Here is a 20,413-nt window from a genome sequence, read left to right on the forward strand (position 1 = left end):
AAACTGTTTCCAGGATGGCTGTCCGATCTAAGTATATGTGAAAGAGTTCCTTCTGTGAAACCGCCCTTCCAGAGTCTCGTCCCGTCGAGACCGCCCTTCCAGAGCTTCTTCAAGCCATGCCTGCCCAGCCTGAGCTGGCCGCCACCACGTCAGAGCCTGTCCCAAGACCTGTTCCTGTTCCTCGACTTGTTCCAAGACCTGTTCCTGCTCCTTGACTTGTTCCTAGACCTGTTCCTGTTCCTCGACTTGTTCCTAGACCTGTTCCTGCTCCAAGACCTGTTCCTGTTCCTAGACCTGTTCCTGCTCCAAGACCTTTTCCTGTTCCTCGACTTGTTCCTAGACCTGTTCCTGCTCCAAGACCTGTTCCTGTTCCAAGAACTGTCCCCGGCCAGAGTGGCCAAACCTGAGTCCCATGGAAAGGTCACAATGGCCGATCCGCCCTGGCCCGCCGAACGGCAGGCTCTGCCATGGAGGCCTCTGGTCCCTCCTAACCACGTCCTCTTCAGCCTCCAGGATGCCCGCCCTCCCTCCCTCCCTCCCTGGGTAGACTCCTTGATATTCTGCCAGCCTTCTCCAGCCCTTCGCCCCAGTCCTGTTTCCAGCCCTCCGCCTGCTCCTCTTCCTCCTCCAAAACCCCTCCCTCCTTCCCTCCACCCACAGTTGGACTTTTACATTCGGCGTGAGGTTGCGCCTCGCGGGAAGGGGAAGTACTGTCAGTATTATGTTGTGTCTTTTGTTCATTTCATTTCTGTGTGTTGGTTTCATGTGCTTCAGTTCAGTTCTCTGTCTGTCGTTAAGTTCCCAGTGTATTTATACCCCGTTTCTTTGTTCATTGTCGGTTCTCGTCTATATGTGAGTAGTTTGTGTGATCGTTCCTGCTGCCTTCCTCTATGTATTATCTTCGTGTTTATTAAAGAAAGTTAGCATATAATCCTCCTCGTCTTCATTCTGAGAACTACCACATCAGTTGTGACAGTTATAGTCAGTATCAAACCATCAGAACATAATTTTGTGCGATTCAATCAAATCTTCAGGATACAAGGAAATCATTTTCCTTCGAGTCAAAGCAAATTAATCTCACGGACAGGATGAAAATGAATAAACCCTCTGACGCACACAGGAGAGAACTGGAGAGGTGAATTAGAGATGGAAAATGGACACTGTTAACATGTATAAAGTGACAGGCCCTCTGAAAGGTTACGGTAATAGCTCTCCATGTCTTCTGTATCTGAGGAGAAATTAAAGGTTGAATTGTCTCCAGCTGGGGCTACTTCAGGATACCATCACTCATGTCCAGATGCTCGCTCATCCTCTTATTCACCTTTAAGGGCTTCTAAACCCTGATTCATGCTTAAAATGTCATCACTTGACCTTATAGTAAATGTGTGAGTCTGTGTGAGTGTCTGAACATTGATGGGTGTCTGAATGTATTTTTCCAAGACAGATTTATTATGAGCAAAAAAGGTACCTTAAATTCATAGGACTCCTCAATGATTACTTCAAGTTTAACATGTTCACCCAGTGTCGGGCGTCCCATCTCAGCAACACGCCTCTCATCCTTCTCTTTTTTAGTCAGGGTGTCCTCTTCCCCATCCTCTGAGAGAGATAGACAAAGCAAAAAGAGGTACAGGAAATGTGATGGAAAGGAACAAAACAAGATGGTGAGTCTTTCATGAAATGCATAAATCCATAAAGAAGTTGAGTTGATTTGGTTTGCTCACGTGCACTCCTTATAAAACCACACTTTACAGTGGACAAAGATGCAGATTTGTACGATTACATCATTTGCAGGGTTTAAATAAAGTCGTAACATCTGCAATGTGAGCTATGCTATGTTTTTTTTTAGAAATATGAGAATGCAATGCTGTCAATCTGGACTTGAATAAATGTTTGAAGGTGTAGGCGTAGGCCTTGTGGATGGTTTAAACATATAGCGAACGTTACTAATCTCAAATAATGAATGGATAACTGATAAAAGATATTTAAAGGAACAGTTTGCGCAAAAAATAAAATGTTGTCACTCCCATGTTGCTCCAAACTACTATTATTTTGATTGTTGTGTGAAACCCAGAAGGAGATTTTTGGCAGAATGTCCGAGTTTCTGTTTTCCATATGAGGAAAAAAATATATTTTTTTCGTCTTTTACTAAACTTACATATTAAGGTAAATAAACTCACCCTCACCCTAAATTAATCCTGTTTATCATATAAAGCAATTGTATCTCTCTATAAGACTTGGATTAAATCGCTTGGTTCATCTGGATTCATTTTACTATGCCTCTTTTCGGATCTTTTACATTTTGGTTAGGAGGGACAGAAACCTCTCAGGTTTCATTATAAACATCTTAATTTGTGTTTCGAATATAAATCAAAGTTTTATGGGTTTGGAACGACATGAGGGTAAGTAAATGATGTCAGAAATGTCCTTTTTGGGTAAACTATCCCTTTAAGATAACACAATAAGACAATTCCACTAAAGTCAATCAGTATATTGCATTGTTTCAAAACACTTATGTGATTAAATGCATGCATTTAGCATTAATCACTTTATTCCAAACCTGTAAAGTAAATACTATAGCTCTTGCAAGTTACACTAATGAGGAAATGAGACAGTTGAAGAAGAGACTGTTATCAACCAGGGTTTTGGCTCAAACATGCACACGCAATATGAGGTCACACATTTATATTAGTGACACAATGAAGAATGAATTAAAAGGAAGAGAAAGGGATGAACAGGAGAGGAAAACTGATACCTGTGATGCTGATAATGGTGGAGGGGATTGGCTTGTCTCTACCCTGCACTTTCCGGTACACATCCCTGCCTGATGAGCCCAAACACATTGACTGAACAGTGTTAGCACAGATGCTAACAGATTTACAGAGCTTTATCTATGATGGTGCACAACTAAATAAAGCTTTATAAAGCAGATTATGAAAATTTCAATTATCACTTGAGAGAACAGAGCAAATATTTTGACAGATTAATTATAGTGTACATAGTATATAAACCCAGCTACAAAAAGAAATATCCCCTTTTCGGTATACTGTATTTTAAAGATAACTGTAAAATCCACATAAGCTTAACAAATCTGTATTGGAAAGGGTTTACACAATGTTTTCCATGCTTGTTCAATGAACCATAAATAATTATTGCACATGCACCTGTGGAACAGTCCTTAAGACACTAACAGCTCACAGGTGGTAGACAATTAAAGTCTGTTACAATAACTTAACCCTCATCCTTCTCTCGCACTTTGTAACACATCTTTCCCTCGTGGGTCAAAATGACCCGAAGCCCTAAAATTATACTACTTTTTTTTTTCTTTTTTTTTTGTCCAGAAAGCTTATTTTATTTCATTTTGATAATATTTTTTTTTAAAACAACTTTTTGTTATTTTTTATTTTATTTACCTTTAAATGACTAGATTTAATCAATATAATAAATTCCTCACACACACATTCCTCACATTCTTTCAACTTAAATTCAAAATAACACAATTTTCAGCTCAAAATATCTTACATTGGGTGTCTTTGTCGACCTCTTGTGGAAAAAAAATTATATAACATGATATTTTATGACTTTGCCACTAGATGGCCTTATAGCTCTATTTGGATTAAATGAGCTGTTCCGCTGGGTCCTAAAGTCATTTCTCTTCAGTATGCATTGAGATACACACATTGTAAAATATTTTTCAGTTCAGTTCAATTTATAGCATTTTTAGTTTGAATTTTGAGCATTTTTAGGTTTTTCTATGTGTACTGAAGCATTCCTCACATTCCATTCATTCCTAAGGGGGTCAAATTGACCCGTGAGGGAAGGATTTGTTACTTTTTTAAATTTCAACCACAAAACTCCCTGAATCCATTACATTTTTTTTGTGTGTGTATTTGTGGTTCAAGTGCGACAAAAGTCATAGTGTATTGGACCCCTCTGATGAACATAAAAAAATGAGTTTCGGGTCAAAATGACCCGAGGGAAGGATGAGAGACCTTTCTAAACCCCGTTTAACTACAGTATGTGCGCCCTTAGACGTGTTTGAGAACTTGCAAGTACCTTGGTGGAAGAGTGGAGTAACATTTCATGTGAAGCGCGCAAGCCAGACTGGATTTAAACAATGTTCTCTCACCATTCCTAATTTCATACAAATATTTTAACTATTTGATTGGGGAAAAAAGCAGTTGAATATGAGAGGACGTTTCAATTATATTTATAATTGAATATTTTTAATATTTAAATGATATAATATTTAAATATATTAATATGTATATAAAATAATATAAAACATTTTTTTTAAAGTTACAAATAATTCATGTAATCTCAATGAATTTATGTCATAAAAGGTCAAAAAATGGTGAAATGGGTCACGAAGGCTACGATAGTTAAGATAATGAACACTATGATGATATTATTATTAGAGAACTGCTGTTTAAAACTCTTTTAGATAGAGTATAACATGTCATGACACATCAACATGACGTCAACTTGCAACGTAAAACATCAACCACACCCTCGCCTGAATAGCATTCATTAAATTCTTCTGACTGACATACAGTATATGTTAAGTTTAGGATGCACTGTTCTCTTGGTGATGAAATTCTCCAGTAACAGACACTCCTTGGACACAATATTCAAAGTGCAAAGGTTGTTTGAAGAATCAATGTGAGTGCTATCACAGTTGAGCGAGTTTGACAAGACTGTTATGAAAGCAGACATGTCATCTTAAGGCAGAATATGCATTCTCATTAGGAACCAGCCCATTTGCCTTAGGCAATAATGGTAATGTTGTTGCCCATCACACGTCTTTTGTGAAAATTTTTGGCATGCAGCAAATGTGGCATTTCACAAGTAAAACAATTCCAGTGTGTTCAGAGCACTGCCACAGCAAAAAAAACTTAACTTTATAAATTAGTGATGTGTACACAACTTGAAAATGAGACCGTAATTATGTTTTAATTGAGTATATGAGTTAGTTTCAGAAAATGAAGTAAACATGTTTAGTTTTTATTAGAGACATGGACTGTGTTTGAAAACTTAAAAATATTAAGAATTCAAAAAAAGAAATTGACAATTGGTTATAAGAATAAAAATGTCTGATGGAGTGGTTAACAAAAGTAAATTATAAATGATTATTTATCAAATAAAATAACTTATTTATAATAATTTATTAATTGCTTTTTAAATTATTTATTTATAATCAATTTAAATTTCAGTTTTTACAAAGAAATAAGCATTGTTGACATTACTATCGAACATAGCCGTAAAATATAAATTATTTATCAAATTAAACTTAATTGTTATTATTGTTTACAATTTATAATAATATTTTCTCATCATAAAATGTAAAGTCATTTAAATATAATTTTGCCCACTTACAATCCAATTTCTACAGAGAAATAATCATTGTAGTCCTTATTTTTGGATGCAGACATCAAATATAAATGATTATTTATCAAATAAAAAATCATTATAATTATTATCTATAATAATATTTTTTTAATTATAAAAACATAATTATACTAAATTTATTTACATTATATTTTTGGATATATTTCTTTTTAGAAATAAGCATTATAGTCATTACTTTCAGACACAGCCATGATGAACAAACTGAAATCTATTCTACTGGATAGTCTATAGTCTCCTGGACTGGTCATGCGAGCTATTTCTGCTGTAAGGGTTACTTAACAGGAAAGAAAGCGAAGCAAATTAGACACTTAGTATCTGTCTCTGGTTCTATTTGAGCAAATGAGCCTATCAAGCGAACAACACACACTAAAATAGTAGTTTAAGCAGTGTGACAAACAAAGGCTCAAGCTCAACGTCCAGCAAACCACTTTCCAAACACACCCAATGTTATATTTAGCTGTCAGCTTGGTGAAAAGTAAAATTTAATCTCTTACCATAAAGCTGCTTATCTATCGAAGAAAAGATTATCATAGAAAAAATGAAATCTATGACTGCGAATTCATTCGCTTGGTTAGCGAAGCAAGTTAGATTAAGTAGCTGGTAAAGAGTTAGCTAAGCATTTCCAGTGATATATTACCATACCTGTTTTCACGAATCCACCTAAAATCATAAAAACACAGCAAAAATGAACTCACTCTTTGTTCATTTCATGTTTTAATTGTCTGGTTTTAGTAAAGATAGGAAATTATGTTGGTATTGGCCGAAATAAGCTTTAGCGTAATTTGATTATTTGGTGACCAGAATTGATAAAGATGGAGACAATGAGAAATAGAGTCCAAATATATCACAAAATATGGCATGTCTTTGCTGTAAAGTTAAAATGTTAAACAAAACAGCATTAACCAGCATATAATTGGCATGGAAAACGATGCTGGTCTTTGCACCATGGATAGGTAAAAAATGGTCTAAATTTGAACAAAGAGCTTATGCATAGTAATAAATAAACATTTTCATGATCATGTGATGAGATGAACATTTTTAAAGTGATTTACAGATATAAAGATTAGGGGGAAAAAAGAGACAGCTTACCACATTCATGCAGCAACATAGCTGATGTAGACAAATGAAAGAGAGACAGGACAAAAAAGAAAGGTAAAACGGAGATAGAGAAAGAACACAATGATTATGAATGAACCAACACAGTAACACAGACAGGGATAGTGTGCAATAAGATTGTGTTGCTGAACTTTGTGAGAATGGGGATTAGAAATTGTCTCTGAAATTGGGCTGTGATTTCATCTAACATTGATAAATGAGGGACTTTATGAATTTTGGACATCTAAATACTCCATTGTATACAGTATAACTACCATTTAAAAGTATGGGATTGGTAAGATTTTTTTAAAATTTGATTGTAAAGTCTCACCAAGGCTGCATTTATTCGTTTACCTATTTTAGCATATTTAAAATCTGAATGATGAAAGCATGTTGAAAATGACAAATCTGAATTTTCAGCATCATTACTCCAGTCTTCGGTGTCACATGATGGTGATTTGATGCTCAAGAAACATTTATTATTATTATCAATGTTGAAAACAGATGTGTGGAGTTTTTGTGGAAACTATTTTTTAAAGGATTCTTTATGAATAAAAAGGTTCAAAAGAACAGCATTTATTTGAAATAGAAATCTTAATAATGTTATTGTAATAATGTAATGTATAAACTGGCAATTTTGATCAATTTAATGTGTCCTTGCTGAACAAAAATGATTAATTTCTTTAGAAAAAATCATAAATTCAATTTAACATTAATTTAGTGTGACTGATTAAAATAATAATAATAATAATAATAATGCAATAAATATTTCATGACCTGTTCATAAATGTCATATTAAGGACATTCCCTACCAATACAGCAATTCATAAAGTACTTTAATGTTTTAAAGTAACACTTCAACAGATTGACAAACAACTGATTGGATTGGGATGAATGAATGGAGATAAAACAAAAATATATTGAATCCTAATGTTTTTGTCTGTCACAAAAAATACATAACATCTAAAATGATCTTCATTTGAGGGATTGTGATTAATAGATGAATTATTGAGCATCTCATGTAATTAATTATCTTATACTTTTAGTTCAATTGACCGCCCTAAAACAAAGTAATATTAACAATATGAAATTTGAAAAATGAGTACGACGTCAAGGAAAATCTAACATCATATTGCTGAATCGATATGGTTCTGTTAGTACAGAGACCATGAAATCTCACAGGCTCTGGAATTTGGCAGGAATCCCATGTATCGGCACTCGGCAGCACATTATGGTTTCAATTGTCCTCGTCTCATCCTGACCTGAAGTAACAGTCCCGACAGCTTTTCTCTGAGAGAGCTCTTAACCTCTGGCCAGGAGGGAATATGGAGGATATATCCACTGAAATTGAGCAGTAAGCGGGAGGAAAACTGCATTACTGCAACAGTAGAATGAAAGTAGAGGATCAGCTTTGAAGGAGGAGCGGAGGAAGACAGAAGCCAGAATAAAAGGCAGCTGCAGAAAAAAAATAAGTTTTGTTTCAATCGTTTCTTTGCTATCTTTCACCTGTCCATCCCCTCCTCCTCCATTCTGGTTCCTGCAGCTCTATGAAGAAGTTTGCATGCTTGTCATACTCCTCATGGTCAAGAATTTTAACCTTTATGGACTTCCTGTGGGGGGAACATAAAATCACATTTGAGGAATGAAGCATGCTTGTGTGTTCACATTTGGGCCTCTAAACAAAAAGTTCATGAGCCAATCAAATCCCTGAATAATTATGACATTCCTATTTGATTCATCTAAGTTTGTCCAGCAGAGTTTATCTCCAACCCTAATCAAACACACACTTCACGAGCTGTAACGGGTTGGAAATAAACTCTGCAGGGCAGTGGGTCTCCAGACCTCTGATTTAATGACAAGATACACTTTATAGTGTACATTAGGTTTAGAGAGGTTGTGGGTGGACTGTTTGCTCTGCTGGCTTTGTATATTAACACTTCCAGTTCAGCACTGAAGATGGCAGCACACCGGGAAGTGGGACCAGGGGAAGACGACATCCCACCTTTTCTCTCACTCATTTCCACCATTTGTGGCTCTCCAATCTCCAGGAAGAAGTTCTTATTCTTTTCATACTCCTCGTCATCGATTATATTGATCTGAATAGTTTTGCTGAAAGAGAGAGAGAGAGAAAGAAAAAGAGCACAAGTTTGCAGACATGAGATAGGCTGAAGAGCTGAAGAAAAGAGTAGAAGCATGCTGGAGAAATAACCCAAAGCAAAGAAAAGCAGAATGAAAGAATACGGACAAGCGACTATGTCGTAAGCAACATAAAGCGTTAATAAAAAGTGAATAACAAAAGAGTAGTTTAATTTTGTTTCGTTTAAAAATCGTCATCATTAATATTTATTTCTTTTGTTGAACACAACAGGAGCTGCTATGCAGGACATTGACACTGTTATTTCCCATGCAATGAAAATAAATGTAAAAAAAATAATAATAATAATAATTAAAAAAAAAAAAATATATATATATATATATATATATATATATATATATATATATATATATATATATATATATATATATATATATATATATATATATGATCCAGGTGTGTGACCCTGGATCACAAATCCAGAAATAAGTTGCATGGTATATTTGTGGCAATAGCCAATACATTGTATGGGTCAAAATTATCGATTTTTCTTTTATGCCAAAAATCATTAGGATATTAAGTAAATATCATGTTCCATGAAGATATTTTGTAAATTTCCTACCATAAATATATAAAACATTTATTTTGTGAGTGAATGCTGCACAATCGCGAACATAAATGGACAAATTTAAAAGCGATTTTCTCAAAGTTCACTTTTTTTTTTGCACTCTCAGATTCCAGATTTTCAAATAGTTGTATCTCGGCCAAATATTGTCATATCCTAACAGACCATACATCAATGGAAAGCTTATTTATTCAGCTTTCAGATGGTGTATAAATCTCAAATTTAACAAACTGACTCATGTGACTGGTTTTGTGGTCCAGGGTCACATTTATATATATATATATATATATATAATAGCAATTTTTGGAGCTTTTAGAAAAAAATTGGATTCATTCCCTGAAGGAAATGGAAAAATCTGTGACATTTTGTGCTCAGTCTGAATGAATTGTTAATCTGCACATGCTGTGCATGTTTATTATCTATCCAATGAGTGCTTTACATTCTCACAATCAAACAGAGCAGCATATATATCACCATATGATGTGAGAGTCAGGGGCAATGGAAATCATGTGAAAAATGATCTGCAATCACAGCTGTGTTTACTGGAATATACTGGCCTAAAAGCCCTTTAAGTGCTTCTGTCTGGTTTTGTGAATAATACAACAACAGGCTATCCCTCAATCTCCCTTTGTCATAATTTTTTTTAAATAGTATCAATTTACTAAGACCATTACACAAGTCATTGTAATAAACTGCAACACAAAAATAATCTATAAAGTTCAAATCTCACCCTCTACACAAGTCAACAATGTTAGACCAAGAACAACCCACTTCGATAGGAAGGGACTGTATGATCGACCAACGCAATCTCACCAACGCAATTCGTAACTATATTTAAGTTTGGGCGAACTGGTGGCTAATTCATATGAAGTCCTACGATCTCGTGTGTTTTCGTACAATTTGTTTACACCTCAGTGGTGGTTAGGTTTAGGGATGGGGTTATAGGGGAGGACCTTTCCTGCTTACTTTTTTCTAAAAATCATAAATTTTCATACGTTTCACGTCCTACCAATTCATATGAAATTGCAAAAATGTATTTGTACAAAAAATTTTTTTACCGAAATTGTTTCAAATCAACCAAAGATCGCAACTGCCAGTTTTTAGACAGCTCTTGCTACATCGCCTCCTTGTCAAATTGTTGCGTTTTCCCGTTAGATTAGGTTGAATGGACATATTTATGATATATTTCACAAGCAAAAAACATACACACACACAAAAAACAATCAGCCAATCCGAACGCAACTGCAGTTTTCAGCCATCTCTTGCTATTTGTTTGTGCAATGTGCATCAGCTGATCGGCAAACAGCGTGGGCGCGTCATCAAGACAGTACACACAGAAAGCTAAAACACATCCCTTGAAATACTCTCTACCTTCATCCAGACATGTGCTCAAAATAAACCCTTCCTCTTGACTGTTGGCATCTACAGTAAGCTCCGCTTGTCACAAAATCTTGAATTTCTCTGCCACCAGCACACTTCTGCTAGGGAACAACAGAGAATTAAACAGCGTAGTGGGTGATTCTATGAAACGGGTGCCTTTTTCTGTGTGATGAGGTGATTTTTTTTAAGAACATCAAGATTATAAACATTGCACCAGCCAAATAATGTGTTGAAGTATTAAAGGAGAACTCTGGTCAATTTTAACACTGAGCTCATTTTTTTGTAAATTTGGAGTGCTGTCAGTACAGAGAACAACGACAAAAATCGGTGTTGCCTACACTGTGTTATCCTCTTTTTAAAATTTGCACCCTGTTGACTTCAATGGGGCAAGTTTTAAACCTGCTTTTAGCCTCTTAACATCCTTGATGTGTCATTACAAGTGCACAGCCATGTGAGTGATTCCTTCAGAGTGAACACGCGGTGAATCTGACTGCAGTAGATGTGCAAGATATGAATAAAAATGATAAAATTTCAGCCAGCGCACATACCTGTATTTACGCATGATCGGGCGCATGATCGTACGTACTAAACCTATGCGCGTGAACTCGACAATCGACTACTGTGGACTTCAGCCGAAAACAGGATGTAAATACAGGTATGTGCGCTGGCTGAAATTTTATCATTTTTATCCATATCTTGCACATCTACTGCAGTCAGATTCACTCGTGTTCACTCTGAAGGAATCACTCACATGGCTGGGCACTTGTAATGACACATCAAGGATGTTAAGAGGCTAAAAGCAGGTTTAAAACTTGCCCCATTGAAGTCAACAGGGTGCAAATTTAAAAAAAAAAGAGGATAACACGATGTAGGCAACACCGATTTTTGTCGTTGTTCTCTGTACTGACAGCACTCCATATTTACAAAAAAATTAGCTCAATGTTAAAGGGTTAGTTCACCCAAAAATTAAAATTCTGTCAGTAGGCCTAATTACTCACCCTCATGTTGTTCCAACCGCGTAAGACCTTCGTTCATCTTCGGAACACAAATTAAGATATTTTTGATGAAATCTGAGCCATGTTTCACTCCTCCATAGGCTTCTATGTGACCGAAACTTGCTGGCCCAGAAAAGTTATTAAAGAGATCGTTAATATAGTCCAAGTGACTCCAGTGGCTCAATCTTAAGTATATCAAGCGACGAGAATACTTTTTGTGCGCAAAAACAAACAAAAATAACGACTTTATTCCACTATTCATTTCCTTCTCTCTGGGCCTCGTAGTGTTTTTGCGCAGCGCGTCTGTGTTACACGTCACCACGTAGGCTCACTATTGGCCGACGCCGGTCATGTGTGTGTTGCGTGATGACGTGCAACACAGACGCGCAGCGCAAAAACACTACGAGGCCCAGAGAGAAGGAAATGAATAGTGGAATAAAGTCGTTATTTTTGTTTGTTTTTGCGCACAAAAAGTATTCTCGTCGCATGATAAACTTAATGTAGTGCCACTGTAGTTACTTGGACTATTTTAACGATGTTTTAATAACTATTCTGGGCCGGTGAGTTTCGGTCACACGAACGAAAGACTTACATGGTTGGAACAACATGAGGGTGAGTAATTACTGACAGAATTTTCATTTTTGGGTGAACTAACCCTTTAAAATTGACCGGAGTTCTCCTTTAACAAATTCTATCTCAATGTTGTGGGATGTGTCTCCAATGTGTTTAGTTTAGGACAGCTCAGTGTGTGTGTGTGAAGGAGAGTGAGTGAGTGCGCGTGTCCGAGGCGCGCCCCTCCCCCGTCTGATCCCCGCGAAACAGCGGATGAGAGTGTGTGAGAGTGACACGGTGACCAGTACAGGTAGTTAGTGAGTCCATGTGCAGTGTATTTCAGTGCAGCTAGAAAAATAAAGCACCTAAACTCTTCGGCAAGACAGCCTCTTTGTTTTTATATGCTACCATCACACTAAACAGCGTGAAGTTTAGGGAGTTAACCCCGGGAGGAGAACTTCCGGCCCTGGAGAAGACGGATCTCCCCTGTGTCTCCCAACCACGGTTAGGAAACAGAAACAGGAAAGGTTAACACTGGCGACCACGAAGGGACATTCACGTTGTTAAACTGGTGAGCAATGAAAATAAAAGGACAATATAAAGTAAAGCCGAGTGACTGTAATACAACTGTAATAGTGGCGTGGCTAAACTAATATAACATGGCGGCCGCTCGTTATCCCTTTGATGTTTACGGACGAGAAACTAACTACTCAAACCCGTTCATGTCGCTAACCAATGTTGAGGACAACAGTCAAGGTACTGTGAAAGCTTATGAACGCAAGGCTGAGAGAAAACACGAACATTATAACCCATTCCTGTGTGATGAAAGTTGCACTAACACACTTGCAAATGGAGAAGATCTGTTCGCGCCGTTCGACAGCCCCGCCCATTTTTCGCCCACAAATCCCTTTTGCAGAGGCAACAGTCAAAGCCACGGCTCCGTGGGAAGGCCAGACATGCACATTTTCACATATCCCGCTCCAGACATGCCATTTAAGGGGCACTATGAAGTTACAAATCCCTTTGCCAATGCTCACATGGGAAGTTTTGTACAAAGCACACCAGCCATATCCAAACCTGAAGCCGTTACGCTTCCTATGCCCTATTCTTTTATTAATCCCGACATGACTGTGAAACATGGACATTTCCCACTGCGCCAGCCCTGTCCCTCATCTCCAACACATAAGAGCCGCTCTGCGTCCCGTCAGCCTCCTCTGTCGGACAGTGATGAGGACTATAACCCCAAAGAGAGAGTCCCCACTCTCCGTCCCGGCCAGTACGACGGCAGCACACCGTGGAGAGAGTTTCTGCACAGGTTTGAGAGCTGCGCAGAGGCAAATCACTGGTCAGTCAAAACAATGGCCATTCAGCTGAAATTCTGCCTCACCGGAGCTGCAGGCGCCATCGTCCACAGAAACCCTCGTTCGTCTAAATGGGACTACCGCCGCCTGCTGGAGGAACTCGAAATTGCTTATGGCCCTTCTTCAGATCATGCAGCGGCTGTAGCAGTAGAGCTGAGGCAAAGAGTGCGTAAATCTGGTGAGGCGCTTCATGTGTTCAGAGATGACATTTATGGAAAAGTAGCTATAGCTTATGGTGATTGGTCAGAGGCTGAGCAAGACGCTATAGCTGTTGAAGTTTTCACAAACGGCCTGGGTGATGCAGAGCTAGTTCAAAGACTATTAGAAAAACGTCCAGCTACACTAGCCAAAGCTTACGAGATAGCTCACCGTCATGACACTACCAAGAGAGCTGCTTCCTATGTCACCAGCATCATGCAGCCAGGGGCCCGCAACCTCACTGAACGCAGGCCCCGGGCTGCTGTTGTCAGAGAAAGAGACAAAAATGAGACTGTGACTACCACTACCTCTGCAGTTAGCCCATCACTCAATCACTTTGTCCCACGCACATCTGCAAAAACACTAAAGCAGCACAAGAACTTTAAAAAGGGTGACATTCGCTGCTATAACTGTAATGGTTGGGGTCACAAACAGAGCCAGTGCTCGTCCCCTCAAAGAAATACAAAGACTTTCTTTTCAAGCGCCGCCAAAGAAAGCCCGCTGACCACTGTGTTCCACCTTAAAAGCCAGCATCGTGAAATGAACATTCACATGCGCATATCTGAGCTGGAGGTATGTGCAGTCCTGGACAGTGGAGCGCGGAGGAGCGTGCTGCCCCTTCACCAATACAACGCCATTCACCAAGACGTGAGACCACCGCTTCAGTCATCCACCGTAGAGACTTTGCTCGGGGTGGGACCAGGAGACGTGCCAGTGCTCGGTGAGGCCAAGATACCGGTCAGTATCAACAACCGTCAAGTTGAAGTGGACTTCCTTGTAGCGGATATAGAGGGCAATGAGGTGCTGCTTGGCCATCCTTTCCTCACCCAAGCTGAGGCCCGCCTTGATTTCGGTAAGCACCGCATAATTCTGTTTGGGGAAGAAGTGCCCTACTTTCACCCAGAAACTGTTCCAAAGTCACACGCTGTAAGAGTGGCCAGAACTGTTGTGGTTGAAGCGGGACAAGAGTACCTTGTCAAGGGCAACGTGCACTTTTGCAGAGAAGCTCAGGGAGACATGATGCTGAGCCCCACAAAAGGCTTCGTTGAAAAGCACAAAGTACTCATTGCCAGAGCCCTAGTCAATGCACAGCCCACCAACATCGTTCCATTACGCCTCTTTAACCCTGGCAACAAGGCTGTGACTATTAAAGAAGGTGCCATTGCAGGCCTCCTCCAGCCAGCTGAAGCTCTGCCCTCGTCCAGTGTCCCCACAGCGGCAGACTTTCTAGCCAGCCCCCCTGCAGTCCCAGAGCACCTCCGGGAGCTCTATTCCCAGAGTTCCACTGACTTTAATGACAATGAAAAACTTGAACTATCTAACCTGTTGTGTGCCTATGAAAGTGTTTTTTCTAGGGGACCTGGTGATCTGGGCCGGACCAGTCTTGTGCAGCATGACATCATAACCCGGCCGGGACCTCCAGTGAAGCAGCCTCCTCGTCGCATGGCTGGGGAAAAGCAGCGAAGTGCAGAACGGCAGATCAGTGAGGGCCTCCAGAGCGGCATCGCCACACGCAGCCACAGCAGTTGGGCCTCACCGATCGTTATGGTGCGTAAAAAGGATGGGACTTATCGCCTTTGTATAGACTACAGGGCACTTAACAACCACACCATCACCGATGCGTACCCGCTACCCCGCATCCAAGACACGCTGGATACTCTCGCCACCGCCAAATGGTTCAGTACTTTGGATCTTGCTGCAGGTTATTGGCAAGTTGAGCTAACACCAAGGGCCCGCCGTGCAGTCGCCTTTTGCACCCGCAATGGGCTATTTGAATGGAACGTTATGCCGTTCGGCTTATGTAATGCGCCGGCGACGTTCCAACGCCTTATGGACCGTGTCCTTGCCGGCATGCAGTGGGAGACCTGCCTCGTCTATCTGGACGACATCATCGTGCTGGCCAAGGATGTGCCTGAGATGTTGCAGCGACTGAGCCAAGTGTTCCAGAGACTCAAACAGGCAAATCTCAAACTGAAACCAGCCAAATGCTGCCTGTTCCGCCGTCAAGTTGTCTATCTAGGTCATATTGTGTCCGAGCACGGTGTGGCCACTGACCCCAATAAAGTCAACAAAGTCCAAGCTTGGCCCACTCCCACATCAGTCCAAGAGGTCAGACGTTTCATTGGCCTCGCCTCCTACTATCGCAGGTTTGTGAAAGACTTTGCCTCCATTGCCGAACCGTTACATAACCTGACAAAGAAGAATGCACACTTCCAGTGGCACGCTGAACACCAAGCCGCCTTCGACACGCTCAAGCACCACCTCATCACAGCCCCTGTCTTAGGCTATCCACTGGACCATGGTGAAATGATCCTGGACACCGATGCCAGCGACTCAGGTATCGGCGCTGTTCTGTCGCAAATGCAGGGTGGCACAGAACGGGTGTTGGCGTACGGTAGCCGTAAACTAGCCAAAGCTGAACAGAACTATTGCACTACGAGACGGGAGCTGCTAGCCATTGTCGATTTCACATCCCATTTTCGGCAATACCTACTTGGAAGGCCTTTCAAGGTACGAACCGACCACAGCAGCTTGCGCTGGCTCACGCGAATGAAAGAGCCGGAAGGTCAGTTAGCCCGGTGGCTTGAGAAGCTAGCGGAGTACGAGTTCGAGATCATCCATCGCCCAGGTCGCTTGCACACAAATGCTGACAGTCTCTCCCGCAGGCCCTGCCGCCAGTCCTGTCCTTGTAATCTGCAGGACCCTTTCTCGCAGCGGAGAACCACAAGTCACCAAGCAATTCAGTGTGATTTGGACTCTGACACCAGCTCCCTATTGCTGAGTCCGGTGGGGGTAAGCGCTGTCAATGTTACCAACACAGACACTTTAAAACAAACAGAGATTATTTATGTGACAAACACAAACGAGACCAGACTGTTTCTTGGCTGGACTATGGAGGAGTTGCGCCAGGCTCAAGCTGCTGATACAGACATTGCACCAATCAGAGCTTGGTTAGAGGTCAGCAGTGAGCGGCCCCCGTGGGTCACAGTCTCCCCATGCAGCCCAGCTACCAAAACGTACTGGAGTCAATGGAGAAGACTGTACTTCAGAGATGGAGTACTGGTACGCCGCTTTTACTGTTTAGACGACACACAGTTCTATCCTCAAATTGTTCTTCCTCGCAAAATGCAACCCGATGTGATGCGCCAAATGCATGAAGGGCCAGTAGGTGGACATTTTGGTATTGAAAGGACTGTGGCCAGACTTCAAACCAGATACTACTGGTACCACATGAGAGAAGATGTGGCCCTCTGGTGCCGGACTTGTACAAACTGCGCATGCAGAGCCAGACCCCACAAGACTCCACAAGCACCCATGGGAACTGTCAGAGTTGGAGCCCCCATGGAGCGCATTGCACTGGACATTATGGGCCCACTCAATGAGACAGAACGTAAAAACAGTTATATACTCGTAATACAGGAGTATTTCACAAAATGGACTGAAGCGTTCCCAATCCCTGACGAAAAGGCTGTGACAGTGGCAAACGTAGTAGCAACTGAATGGGTATGTCGCTTTGGAATGCCTCACTGTCTGCACAGCGACCAAGGGCGCAACTTTGAATCAGAGGTATTCCAAGAAATGTGCCGTTTGTTTGGCATCGACAAAACCCACACTACACCATTCAGACCGCAGTCCGACGGCCAAGTTGAACGTTTTAACGCCACCCTCCAAAAGATCCTGGCCTCCACTGCAGAACACTGTCACTGGGATTGGGACCTGATGATCCCATATGCAGTGATGGCCTACAGAGCAACCAAGCACAGCGCTACTGGTTTCACCCCCAACTTCATGATGTTCGGCCGTGAAATAAGCGAGCCAGTGGACCTTGTGGCTGGTTTGCCTCCGGACTCAGATCATGCACCTTCCGCCCCTGAGTATGTGCAACAAATGCGTGAGCGGTTGGAACTAGCTCACAACATCACCCGAGAAGCTCTCGGTGAGTCAGTCACGCGTGCAAAAAGACAATACGACAAAAACGCTTGCCACACACAGTACAAAGTCGGCGACGCGGTGTGGTATCTCATCAAAGGAACACGTCATGTCAAAAACAAAGTCAAAAAGTTCCTCCCCTCCTACGAAGGACCTTACTTTGTTATGGGACATTTAGACGATCTAGTCTACCGGATCCAAAAGGGCCCCAGAACTAAGGTCAAAGTCGTCCACCATGATCAACTCAAATGCTACCGCAGCCGTGAGCCTCTGGACAATGCCTGGGTCCTGGACCAATCCCAGAACTGGACGCCTTCTGAGATCCTGCCACCAGCTGTGGATGGGCACCCAGCGGACCGGGAGGATCTCGGCCTGGACAGCCTCTACTCTACTGCCTCGAGTGATGGTTCCAGCGACTCCCGGCCGTCCACTCCACCTGCTGCTAATTCTCACATGATCGGGTCTCTTCCATCCACTCCTTCCCATGTGATACTTGATCATGGTGGGGGTGCGGTGGAAGAGCCTCACCACCAGTCTCTGCGCGAACCTCGACCCCAACGTCAGCGCCGAGGACCGTCCCGGTATGGGGACTGGGTCACTGAGTGAGTCACCTATGACAGTTCATATTTGCACTAGAGACTTTACAGTTCACGTTTTTGGACTCTAGTCTAGTTTGTTCTATATTATTATTTTTTCTACAAAAAGCACTTTTGTTTTCACGTTCAAAAAAAAAAAAAAAAAAAAAAAAAAAAAAAAAAAAAAAAAAGAGAAGAGTTTTTCAATGCTTTTACATGCTTGCACTTTATTGCATCCAATGTATGTTTTGATTATTACTGTATTAGTCAGACAGTATTACCTCTGGTCACCGAAGAATAGGATTTAAAAGGTGATGTACTCATGTTTTATTAGAGACTATTGCATTTCCGTTGATGTTTCACTCTTGTGTTCACTGTTGAATGAGCTTTAGAACTTTTAGCACTGCTTAGGCACTTGTTAAATTAGTATAACCTACCCATTTAGATTTACATACTATTTGGGACACAGCTATCTCTTCACATTTTAGGCCTACAGATATAGAGAGTGTGTGCTAAGTACATTTAGATGGAATGGAATTAGTGTTAATTGCCAGTCCATGGTGGGGGTAGTGTTGTGGGATGTGTCTCCAATGTGTTTAGTTTAGGACAGCTCAGTGTGTGTGTGTGAAGGAGAGTGAGTGAGTGCGCGTGTCCGAGGCGCGCCCCTCCCCCGTCTGATCCCCGCGAAACAGCGGATGAGAGTGTGTGAGAGTGACACGGTGACCAGTACAGGTAGTTAGTGAGTCCATGTGCAGTGTATTTCAGTGCAGCTAGAAAAATAAAGCACCTAAACTCTTCGGCAAGACAGCCTCTTTGTTTTTATATGCTACCATCACACTAAACAGCGTGAAGTTTAGGGAGTTAACCCCGGGAGGAGAACTTCCGGCCCTGGAGAAGACGGATCTCCCCTGTGTCTCCCAACCACGGTTAGGAAACAGAAACAGGAAAGGTTAACATCAAGCTAAATAAATATATTAGTTGGAATTTCATTATGCATTCAGAAAGGTAACAAGGTTGATATAATAGTTTAACAAATGGTCACATTACTTCAAACTACATATGATAATTCTACAAACATTCACATTTCAATGATCAACTGTTTACTGTGCAAAATCACAGGATCAAAGTTGAAATTTAAAAATGTCACTTTAATGACAAACCTATTAACATAAGAAAAGTGATAATAGGGACACTTTAACTTGTCCTTGAAGAGTTTAGTTTGTGTGGAGCCCCTAAAGTGATATGGTGATGGAAAAAAATCACCATATGTCAATTATTTTGCGTTCTTTGCAAGCGAACGCAAAATTACTCAGGGGAATGCAAGTTTTGTGAGCGAACGCAAAAGTATTGAATTATTGTTTTCCTTCCATCTCATATTTTTTTCCATTACCATGTCCCTTTAGGGACTCCGTAAGTTTGAAAGGGTGATGATGTCATTAAGTTTGTAATAATTATTATTAGTTATGAATTTGTTAATTACATTAAAAGTAAAAAAAAAAAAAAAAAAGTGGTTAAAACATGGGGACAAAACTTTTATTTTTAATAATACATAAGTCCTATATTTCCATATATTTTGTTTTAAAATATGAAAATTAGTTAATAGAGCTATACAATGGATGGGGACAAGCTAAAAAAAATATTATGATTAAATATGAAAATCTAAATTTAGAAAATCTTAGAAAATTGAATCTAAAATATAATCTAGATAATGAATAGTAACAAGAAAAAAAATTCTACATTTACAAATCAAGCTGGCATTAGCTAAATCATTGTCATATTGAATGTGAAGAACACGAATGGCCCTCATTTTGCATGTTTGAAAACCTAGCGAATCAAGAACATATTCAAGAATATTTATAAGGCACATAATTATTATAATTTTGACTTTCCCCCTCTCATGCTCTTAAGATTGTCCACGTGTCTTTCTGTGACTGACTGTCTGTAATCTCAAACCACAGATTGATATGACATGAACAAAAAGGAAAAATTGAGACAAAGGCCTGAGTATGGAAGAGAGCACAGTGCCATTGTCTGTGTACACATACTGTAGATTTATGTAATAGTGTAAGCACACTCATGGTTTACAGAGCCCAACCCCAGACATGCTGCACTGTGTTGTGTTACGGCTTGTTAAAAGGGAAGGCCTGTGCAACAATGCCAGACATCCTGTTTACATAATTTACTAAGCCCAAACACTTTCT

General features: G+C 40.5%; 1 protein-coding gene across 6 annotated transcripts in view; it reads right to left on the reverse strand.

Moving 5' to 3' along the window:
* slc8a1a (solute carrier family 8 member 1a) overlaps nt 1-20,413 on the reverse strand; it is a 46,950-nt gene that overhangs the window by 7,139 nt on the left and 19,398 nt on the right. The window contains exons 3-7 of one of the 6 annotated variants that reach the window (XM_079856716.1): nt 8,504-8,610; nt 6,496-6,516; nt 6,049-6,066; nt 2,753-2,821; nt 1,469-1,596 (exon numbers count right to left, since the gene is read on the reverse strand). In XM_079856716.1, the coding sequence (XP_079712842.1) occupies nt 1,469-1,596; nt 2,753-2,821; nt 6,049-6,066; nt 6,496-6,516; nt 8,504-8,610 (343 nt within the window). Of the gene's footprint in view, nt 1-1,468; nt 1,597-2,752; nt 2,822-6,048; nt 6,067-6,495; nt 6,517-8,007; nt 8,112-8,503; nt 8,611-20,413 lie in introns of all 6 variants that reach the window. The other 5 variants (XM_079856717.1, XM_079856718.1, XM_079856719.1 and 2 more) reach the window with 5 other exon arrangements.

Source organism: Squalius cephalus (genome assembly GCF_949319135.1).
Source record: "Squalius cephalus genome assembly, chromosome: 22".
Classification (NCBI taxonomy): domain Eukaryota; kingdom Metazoa; phylum Chordata; class Actinopteri; order Cypriniformes; family Leuciscidae; genus Squalius; species Squalius cephalus.